This window comes from Sinocyclocheilus anshuiensis, unplaced genomic scaffold (assembly GCF_001515605.1).
Source record: "Sinocyclocheilus anshuiensis isolate Anshui unplaced genomic scaffold, SAMN03320099.WGS_v1.1 scaffold794, whole genome shotgun sequence".
Classification (NCBI taxonomy): domain Eukaryota; kingdom Metazoa; phylum Chordata; class Actinopteri; order Cypriniformes; family Cyprinidae; genus Sinocyclocheilus; species Sinocyclocheilus anshuiensis.
This window is the reverse complement of record NW_015547683.1, coordinates 229,586-240,180: the sequence shown is the minus strand read 5'-3', so window position 1 is coordinate 240,180 and position 10,595 is coordinate 229,586. Positions and strand designations below refer to the sequence as shown.

The 10,595-nt window shown below is 38.8% G+C and overlaps 2 protein-coding genes across 2 annotated transcripts in view; both read left to right on the top strand.

The window, feature by feature from the left end:
- Positions 1 to 1,827: 1,827 nt before the first annotated feature.
- mlec (malectin) lies at positions 1,828 to 9,141 on the top strand. The gene is made up of 6 exons (XM_016505708.1): positions 1,828 to 2,262; positions 2,983 to 3,187; positions 4,818 to 4,996; positions 5,164 to 5,340; positions 6,509 to 6,566; positions 6,682 to 9,141. The coding sequence occupies exons 2-6, from the start codon at positions 2,986 to 2,988 to the stop codon at positions 6,921 to 6,923; spliced, it is 858 nt and encodes a 285-aa protein (XP_016361194.1). The 5' UTR covers positions 1,828 to 2,262; positions 2,983 to 2,985; the 3' UTR covers positions 6,924 to 9,141.
- Positions 9,142 to 9,719: 578 nt separating this feature from the next.
- The window catches only part of LOC107703132 (malectin-like), a 6,704-nt gene continuing 5,828 nt past the window's right edge, over positions 9,720 to 10,595 (top strand). Inside the window, exons 1-2 of the mRNA XM_016505663.1 lie at positions 9,720 to 10,066; positions 10,460 to 10,573. Of these exons, the coding sequence (XP_016361149.1) occupies positions 9,841 to 10,066; positions 10,460 to 10,573 (340 nt within the window). The 5' untranslated portion in view covers positions 9,720 to 9,840. The remainder of the gene's footprint in view (positions 10,067 to 10,459; positions 10,574 to 10,595) is intronic.

The window sequence follows — 10,595 nt, the reverse complement described above, 5'->3', positions numbered from 1 at the left end:
TTATGTTTAACGGGTTTTCTTTAGGGTTTTGTTTGCAGTACTGTAACGGTGTAAATTCATTGACTTCCAGATAATTTGTTATATAAGTCAAGCTCAGCTACCTAAATCCATTTGTTTTTACTCTATTACTTGTCCTTGTCAAACAGTTGGCCTGTTTCCATTCTAAAATCACAGTGCATGCCTTTAAAACAAATATAAACCACTGTGCAAGATGGGGCTAAAACGGAACCAAATTTTGTTGCTGGGTTAACTTTAGCCTCTATAGTTTTAAACATTTAATTTGAATACATAACTGAGTGGTTTCTAAGTTTAGAAATGTTTGATTCACTATTTTTAGTTATCATGACATACTTGTCAGAAAACTAATTTCAAGAGCACAGTTTCACTCTACACAGGCTCATTTGAATTAATGCACAACATCCAGATATTACAAACATTCCAAACCTGATCACTATACGCTTAAGAAATAGATTTATTTATTTGAATTGAGCCTCTTTATGTCTGTTTGTGTAACCAGTGTCAGAGATATCTGTAGTCTTAATTGTTATCTGACCAGATTCTTGCATGCCAAAAAGACCTTCATATGTATTATAGTGGTTTTAATACATTGTTACAAAATAAGCAAATAAAACTGTGTCTAGTAATAGCATATATTTTTCATCCCCACGCTTGTGTAAGCTTCATTATTCTATTAGTTCCTCCATTAGTTCATTACTCAACAAAAGGTTTGCTTACACCTCCTCTAAAGAAATGCTATTTATATACATAAGGAGCAACAGTTTTACTGGTGTCTGTTCAGCTGTTCTCCAAATCGTTCAGCAGCGAGCATCACTTTCCCAGCGGCTGGAACAGAATGTTCGTGTTGTCATGGCAACGGGCTTTTTCCTCCGGCCCAAAACGGGACAGAATTTTCCTGCTTTTTCAATGGTGAATGCAGACAGAGAGACCGAAAACTAACGCCGCCGTGTGGTCAAAACAGGCGATTGACATGCTGGTGGGTTTTAAAGCATGCATGCATTTCTGTTGTAATCACCGCTGTAAACATGGTAAAAGAAAGGTTCCTCTGAAAACTCATACTTTCAATCATCTTTTTTTCCATATTTAATATCAATCACAAAAATCACTAAAGTGGAGGTTTGTCACATCAGGGACTACTAAGTCTGACAAAATACGCTAAAAAATTATGCTCACTAGATATAGGCTCTTTAAAAGAAGCCTATATTTTGCGTTTTTGAAGAAATTTCATTTATAAAGAAATGTGTAGTTGCATTAATTTAACTAATCAGAATAAACTTGAACAAAACATACATTCCGCAAGAAAAACGTGGAACTTCCTGGATAGTAGTGTATATCCAATAATTTCATAATTTCACAAAATAAATAAAATAAAATAATAATGTTATTTTATATTTTACTTACAATGTGTACATAATTGTGTAATTACATGTAAAATATTTTCATAATGTGAGTTTCGCTATTTTATGTTTTCATTATACAATGAATTATTATTATATAAGTAATAATAAATAATTATAAGTAAAATGAATGAGATAACATTATTTTTCTGTTTCTTTAAAACCTAAATTTGTTATCTATTATCTGCCTAATTCCGCCCACCTTTCGCTGCATATGACCAAGTACCAATGAGCTGAACCCAGATAATTTATGCGAGGAAGTGAGTGACAGTTGATACACTTGATTCGCTGCTTCGGGGCACTTCCACCGATCGTGATTGGTCAGAGCTCGCCGGACTTCACGAATAGATTATTTTCAAAAGCAAATCAACAAGCAGGACCTGCATTTGGCTTTGCGTGATTGGCTAATCGTAGCCCCCCTCCGGAACATGACTATCATGTTAGTCTGTCTCTTCTTACTGTTCCATCCCTTCAGCCTGCGCTGCTGACTGCACACATACCCACAGTACTGACGCGGCCCTCCCGGTCAGAAACCGCTGTGATTTCAGACGCACAAAACATCTGAACTGAGCAGTATACAAGCGCAGAATAACCACGCGGTGATCGTCTATGAAACGAGAGCAAGCACACAGGGGTGCAGATGTGAGGGAATATACCTGCAGACTACAGCTGCCACACTGATGACAGAGCAAGAGGGAAGTCAGTTAGCCAACTAACCAGCCAGAGCTAAACTCGACCACCAGGAGGGTAAATGTGCGGCGATCTGGACGGTTCAGCGACAACGTGCAACCCGAGCATCTGAACGGAGCCGGCCGTCCACAACAGAGAGCATTTCGCAGACTGCACAGTAAGAGTGACATAAATACAGGCTGGCATTGCTTTGGGCTATTGACACATGAAACTGTTAACACAGGGCCATCCTAGACCCTAGGTTGTCTTTCTCAAATTGTCACGCTATTCACTTTTCTCCATCTTAGGTTAGGTATTAATCCTGGGTATTCAGATCTCACACTGTACATTTCTATATCCTGGGTTAACCTTCTTATTTGCATATTCATGATATCCGTAACACCGATTGGACGAGTACGTCCAATTTTTAATAACTCAGTTTATCTGTCAATTTCGCCACATACAGAAACCTGGAAATGCAAACCCAAATAATATAGTATATCACTCCATTTGTCGTCGTTATTTCACATTTTTCTAAAACTAAACAGCGCGTGAACGTTTCTACAACTGTTCAAGGTGTTTGAATATTCAATGAGGTGAGCTGCGAGGCAGTTTGTGATTGGTTGTTTGTTGCTAAACGAAGTGCTGTCACTTTCTAGCACGTTTAAGTAAATACACCTTTAGTACTACAATTCGTTGTTTACCAGGCTAACCCAGGGTTAAAAGTAATGCTGACTCCATTGAAGTTTAACCCAGGGTTAAAATGGCCTTTCACACTGCGCTTAACACGGTGTTATGTCGTTTTATAGTCCGGGTGTCAAGCTCACCGACTTTTCGAGCGACTTCCTTACATACCGCCTTTCTTTACTCTTTCACTTTTCCTCGCGGACTTTTGCAGGCCATGAGGAGGGTGACATTGCGCTGTGCTGCCCGGCTCGTGTTCGCAGCTTTGTGGCTGTTGGTGGAAGTGTGTCGCGCTGAGAGCGTGGCCCCGAGTCTGGCCGAGCGAGTCATCTGGGCTGTCAACGCCGGCGGGGACGCACACACAGACGTGCACGGCATTTACTACAGAAAAGATCCACTGGAAGGAAAACTGGGGAAAGGTGAGTACTTGAGGACGGGACAGATTGCAGGAGAGGGTGTTATTTTTCCTTCCTAGTTGTCTGCACCAGAAGGGGTGGCAGTTGTTAGTGGTGGTGGAGAATGAATGAACAAGTGTCCATGTCCTGTGTAAAGATGGAAGAACATTTTAAGCAACAGTATTGTGATGTGTTTTTTTAAAGCCTTGTTGTGTTGGTTTGCAATTTTTCTAAATGGTCGGTACAGTTCAAACTCAGTACAGTTCAAAGTAGTATTTCTGCATTTTAAAAGTGATCATTCAACCAAAAATGAAAGTTGTCACAATTGTCTTGTGAAAAAGAAGAGTGCCTAATTGTAATAAATGTGCACTTGTAGTGTACTTCATATCTTAGAAGTATATTAAAAAAAACTGTACTTGCAGATAATATAATATTAATAAAATAAAAGGCCACTTAAGTGTACTCCAAGAGATTACTTAAACCACTTTAAAGTACATTTTTACCATGTTATTTGATATTACATTTCAAATGAATAATTTTATATGTACTAATTTGCAACTGCATTATTAAAATGTATAATTACACATGTTTTACACACACATACACACAACTGATGACACTGATATATACACGTTTCAATAGAAATAACGTTAAAGTATATTTTAGTTACCATAAATGCTTGTCAGTACATTCACCTGTTCACTTTAATCATATTTCAGACAAAAAATTGCACTAATTGCATTTAATATAAATTTTAACTATAATAGATTGTCAATAACATGCAATTAAGTGTCAGTTAGTTCACACTTAAGTATATTGTTTTAAAGTATATTATTTTTGTAATAAGTACTCTTTATTTATTTATTTTTTATTTTTTTATTATGCTAAAGTGTACTTTTCCACAAGGGTATTTCCAAACCTGTATGGCTTTGTTTCTTCAGCGGAACACAAAAGCAGATGTTAAGCGTAAACATAACACATTCACTTTCATTAGATGGAAAAAGGTAAATGTGAATGATGACTGAGGCGCTTTTTGTGTTCCTCTGATTCAAAGAAAATCATGTGGATTTGGAAACTTGAGGGTGAGTATGGGTGATGACAGAATTGTTATTTGAGTCAACTATCCTTGTAAGAATTAAGAAATATTAAAGGTATTTTGGTTGCACTGTATTTGTTTTATTACTGTATAGATTTGATATTGTATTAAGAATGTTAATCATACTATATTTTGAAGAAAAGGACTGGTTGTCAGCTCATCTGGCTCATTAGTCGTTTGTTATTAGAGCTGTCGATAATATCAGGAAGTCTGTGTCACTTGAAATGTGATGACTGTCACTTCCTGAGTCAGATGAGAAATGCAGCATGCACATGTCAGGGCCTGTATAGTGCTTTCTAAAGCTCTGTAAAGACATCAAGCACCATGTGTTTTGTCAGATTTCACATTATTGCATCAGTGTCAAGAAAACGACCAGTATTATAAATGTGGTACTTAATTTTCCGCTCAGCTCTATGTTGGCTATAAATAGATATTGGAATGAAAATGAGGCAAAAACCTTGCTCTGGTTTGACATTTCCTCAGCATGTTATGAAACACAAATGCCATGTACTATATACACTTAAACTCACCTTTTGGCACTTTTTTGCCCTCCTCCAGCATCAGATTACGGTATCCGTCTTCCTATCCTGCGCTCCAGCCCGGAGGATCAGGTTCTTTACCAGACAGAACGATACAACGAGGATACATTTGGTTATGAAATACCTATAAGAGAAGAAGGAGACTACATACTGGTCATGAAATATGCTGAGGTTTACTTTGCTCAGTCTCAACAAAAGGTGTGAATTTTGCTCACAGCAGCAGTGTACACAGTCACTCTTAGTAGTCGATATTTGAACATGGTAATGTTTAATCATTCATGATACTCCATGGTCTCTATTTCATAGTTTTCCCTCATGACATCATCTCTTTCTCTCTACTTCTTTCTTTTCTTGTCTTTTCTCAGGTTTTTGATGTACGCTTAAATGGCCACGTTGTGGTGAAGGATCTGGATATCTTTGACCGTGTGGGTCACAGCACGGCTCATGATGAAATAGTGCCATTCTCAATAAAAAGAGGAAAACTAAGTGTGCATGGTGAAGTTTCCACTTTTAATGGGAAACTCACAGCAGAGTTTGTTAAGGTAAGTGTTACCCTGTTTTCCTATTGCCTTATGCCTAAACATTTTACACTGCCGTTCAAAAGTCTCTGAGATTTGAAGGTTTTGAAGTCTTTTAATGCTTACCAAGTCTGCATTTATTTGATCAAAAATACAGCAAGAACAGTAATATTGTGAGATATTACAATTTAAAATGTGTTTTCTAATTGAATGTATTTTAAAATGTTATATATTAAGCAGCCATTACGTCAGTCTTCAGTGTCACATGATCCTTTAGAAATAATTTTAATATGCTGATTTGCTCAAGAAACATTTCTGATTGTTATCAGTGTTGAAATCAGAAATCAGAATGCAGTCTTTCCACTTCAGCACAGTAAAATCCCTAAAAGCGGACATACCTCTTTGAGCAATAGCTATGCAGTCATCTTTTATTCAATAAACCAGACACTAATCAATTTAATAAGACTTGTTGTTTATTTTCCTTTTTGCTAAAGGAACATTAATTTAAAATTGTGATGTAGTTATATAGTTACAGGCACTGAAGCTTAGTATTTCCAAGAAGATGAATTCTGTCAAAAGTAATTGTGGTCCCTTGGAGCGTCTTTTTTTTTTTTTGTTCCAGTAGTGCAATTTAATTAATTATTTCAAAGCTGCTCCTTTTTCTTATGTAAACAGCAAACGTGTTTGGCTTGTGGGGTTTCTGTCGGCGATTAGTCTCAGAGGAACCGTGCACATTGAGCATGACGGCAATCCAGAGGGAGGATGACATTTAATGGATATGAGGATGCAACACGCATTAGCTTGTCTGTCAGTCACCGGATAAAACATCTCATTCTTAAAATTAATCACTTTGCCGCTTTTGCACCTGGCGATATGCATTGCTTTGACTAATTGTGGCAGAATTGTTTAGCAAGTTCTTGGGCTGCATAGTTTGACCACTAACTCTGCAGTGTTGCATAAAACAAAAGGTTTTATGAGGTTCTTTTGAGGTTCGAAGCCAAAACCAATGGCACTGAGAGCCACAGGACTGACCTTGTGCATGCCTCAACCTTTTATTCACTGTTAGAAACCCTGCAGGCCAGCCGCCGCACAGAATACACTAGAATCGATTTGCATATTTTCTCCATGTGTTTGCATGCGTTCATCCACTGTAAGCAGTGAAACCTAATCTATCTATCTCTTGTGTCCACAGGGTTACTATGACAACCCCAAGATATGTGCACTATATGTGATGAAGGGCAAGCTAGAGGGTAAGAGGGACCCCTGGGATTGGTTGGGTTGCGTCCTCGATCAAGTCCAATCCTGCTGTTTTTATTTAATTGTTTTGCACTTGTTCCTAGTAAAAGCCTTTGGTTTGTTTCTCAGATGTGCCCAAGCTGCAGCCACATCCTGGACTGGAAAAGAGAGAGGAAGAGGAGGAGGAAGAGGATGACGGAGAGGGGGGAGAAAGCGAAAAGAAGAGCGCCTCCACCGCTCCCAAGAATCCGGTTCGGTCTGGGCCGCGCACCCCCAACCCGTACGCCACTGACAACAGCAGCCTGATGTTCCCTATACTTGTGGCATTCGGGGTCTTCATCCCAACCCTCTTCTGCCTCTGCCGCCTGTGAGGGGAACAAGTGAACGAGAGGGAGAGAGAGGAGAAGTGACGGACATCAGCCTGTGGAGGGGTGGGGGGTGGGGCGCAACGAGGGACGCACAGCCATGGGGACAGGCAGAAATATAGACTGATGTTACAACAGATAGAGAGAGCAAAATTTGGGCGAGAGACATGCAGAAACGAGGAGGTTTCAGATATTGCTTGTTTTTGAAAGGGGTGACCCGGAAAATACAAGGATTTTGAGCGCGAGTTCATTTTATGTGTGTGTTTGTGCTTGTGTTCGTACACATTTAATACCAATTTTAGTTTGAGGAGATCCGAGAGGTACTGATTGAATGCACTTACACACACATCTGCGGCAGGACTAACTACTTCACAAACCTGGTTTGTCTGGTCTAGCAGGAGATGCTGAGGAAGAGCTGGAGACACACCTAGATCACGTGTCCCAACTCATGGGAAGTTATTGGCATGGAGAATTTTTCTGATCAGCGTTGGCGTTGATCTGCTGTTTTTTGGCCTCTAGTGGGAGGCAGGAATGGTACATGAATTTTCAGAACCAGTTTGATCATTTGGTTAAAGCATCTAAATCTCAGTGGCAAATCATAAAGTGTTTTTGTTGTATTAAGTGATTTGAGACCTTGGTTTCGATTAACCTCACGTTTTATTTCCCTCACACTCATACGAGCTACTATCATTCATTTCCTGCAGCTTCTTTCATTTCTTTCTTTGGTTTAAAAGGCATAAATATTCAAATTTGTCTGGTGACCTGCTTTCTCATTCTTTAATCGTGTATTTACAGACCACAGCAACACGTCTTCGAATCTCTAACTGTACAAGGGAGATATAAATTATTTTTTTCCCCATTTACTGGGACTTTTTAAAAAAATAAAATCTTTTGAAAGAGCGCATAGTTGTTTCTGTTTAGGTGGGATCATGAGTTAACAAAGAGGGTCTTTAATACACTGACCTTTGAGTCCCAGAAACAAGATTGTATTGGACTGAAGTGTCAAATACCCTTAATTTCTCCACTCTCACTGGTACACGATGTGTCTGGGATAGCATTCTATTGGTTAATCTAAGTAATGGCGTCTTAATTAACATTGTAAGGGCTCGAGCACCTGTTACTTGGTGTAGAGAAGGATAGTTGCTCAGTCAGGATGCTCTTTATCATGACATTTTGCCATGTTTCCTTTTGATTTAACCATACAGGCCATTTTTAATACCACCAAAGATTCTTGGATTTGTGTTACACACAGTACCACCAGCATGCATGTGGTGGAAGAATGAAAGGTGTAGTCTGGTTGAAAAACCATTTGACAGATACATGCCTGCCATATACTGTGAAGTATGGATGCAGAAGTGTTAATTTTGTACTCAAGGTGGCAAGTTTCAGTGCTGTCGTTTAGCTTGGACTTTTGTTATTGCATAAGTTGAGTGAACATTTCCATTCCACCTTATCCATCTTTTTCTCAGCATGTTCTGTAACCGTGATACTATTTGTTGTCTTGGTATTTTTCCTCTCTTTTCCTCTTTATTTGCTCTTTGAATTGCTACTTTCTTTCGTTCAAGAAAGCCTGCCTTAAAATGTGATTTAGTGTGCTATCAAGAGACCACCTCTCACACTGCTGAAACATCAGACCACAATTGAGTATTCATGCCACTGTGCTGTGTGACGTGTGAGTGCTGCATGTCAGTTTGTCCCCGTCTCTTCTGTGAACTTAGAAACTTATCTTGGCCTTTACCTTCTCAAAGGAGTCAGATGAGAGGGCAGGTTTTGCCTTGGTTTGTTGTTATTCTTTGGGATTTTTTTTTTAAATAGAAAACAATCATAAAAACATTGAGGCACCTTTTTCATTTATCAGATTTGCAGAAAGTGGATTGCTTATTGTCGCCAAAGTCGTTTTCTTTTACACTGTGCATGTGTATATAAGGTACTTGGTTTGTTGTGCCATACGGTTATTTTTCTCTTTAGAATATTGTTCTTTTTTGTTTGTGTAATTGCTATTGCTATTGGGGTGGCTGGGTTTTTAAATATCTTGCCTAGAGGAGCAGTGGCCTTGAAAATAGCTTTGGTTGTGGATGTGGTCTAGAAATGACAGTGATTTGATTTGCAGCCACATTGACACACTGACCGTTTGTCAGAAAGAGCTTGGATCGTATTGAGTTGAGTTAATTTACAGTTGGGTTTTTATGTTGTGTAATTTAAGCAAAAGGAAATGGGTTGAATCTTAAAAATATTGAAAGACTTTATTTTCCAGAAGTAGTTGTTTTATTTCCTCAGGATCTTTTGAATGATTTTTTTTTATGATGAGTCTTACTAGTGTGAATTATTGCACTGCCTGGTGTTGTTTTATAAGCATTTTGTTTGTTTGTGTGTTTTTTTTTTTTTTTTTTATAATGATTGAATGAATGAGTGAAAACTCAAAGTAAATTAGTAAGGAAATATATATATATTAGTGTGTGTGAGTGTGTATAAATATATCAATTTATCAGCAATATAGAAAAGACAAAATAAAAAACAATTGGTGTAATTATTGATAATTGCTATTTAAATATTAAAAATAAGGCACTCAAATATAACACGAAATTAAATTGGGAGAAGTGCAAAGATGCTAAATAAATAAAATAACATTAAAACATCGTAAAGAAATAACTGCACTGGTTCAAAAGAATAAGTAAACATAAAATCTGTTTAACTAATTAAGAAAATAAACTGACGGAAACTAATGTGAAGGCCTTTGTAAACCGAAATTATGGTAACCATAGCAACTTTCGAACGCGTTCAACCAATCAGATCGCTGTCCTGTCGGCGTAGGTTCTCCATAGTGACGCGCTACGCCATCTTGCATTCAGCGAGCGTCGAGCTCAACAGAAACGCAGTTCGCGCTCCGCCGCTATACCAAGTTACCAAGTGAAATTTTGGAGAGATGAACAGTCAGAGCTCCCGCAATGAAACGGCAGCCGCCGCGGTTAACGGCTCGGATTCAACGGCGGCGGCTCCCCGAGACCGCAAAACCGGAGGCGGTGTTCCGAAAAGGCTGAAATCGCGACGAAATCAAGTGGACCGGCGGCCTGTAACGGAGGAAGAGCTGCGGGCGCTGGGGAGAGACATCACTCCGGATGAAGTTTTGGGACTCCGCGCAGTCACTCGCGGTAAGAGCTCTGAGACTCCACTCTGATACCTACTTCATCTCACATCTCTTCAGATGCTCGCAATGTAACGTACATGTATTATGATGAGCTACAGCATCCACTGACTTAATGTGTTTGTTTACTTTATATAGTAACAGGCCCAATCCATGCAACACATTTTAATGAGTTTCCAGAGGGCACTTTGTCTTCATGACTATTTTAAACATAGCAAATTAAGCATTTTGAGTCATGCATCATGTTTAGCAGTATAAGAGTATTGCTACATAGCTTTCTCAGTGCATCGATTGCATGCGTTTACTCTAATCCAGTCTCTTATTGAGGTATTACTAGTGTATACTATGTTCCTCCCTATGTTCCTTTAATTGAAGTACATGATGTATTTTCCCTTCACAGACTATCTGTGTAAACCAGAGGACAACATCTACAACATTGACTTTACACGGTTTAAAATCAGAGACCTGGAGACGGGAACGGTCCTTTTTGAGATTGCCAAACCACCACACTGTGGTATGTTTCCTTTCTTTGTCTT

Excerpts from the sequence above, each read along its gene's own strand:
- mlec (XM_016505708.1), top strand. The coding sequence starts at position 2,986 with ATGAGGAGGGTGACATTGCGCTGTGCTGCCCGGCTCGTGTTCGCAGCT. Across the intron at positions 3,188-4,817 it reads GGAAGGAAAACTGGGGAAAG|CATCAGATTACGGTATCCGT; the intron begins GTGAGTACTTGA and ends GCCCTCCTCCAG. Across the intron at positions 5,341-6,508 it reads TCACAGCAGAGTTTGTTAAG|GGTTACTATGACAACCCCAA; the intron begins GTAAGTGTTACC and ends TTGTGTCCACAG.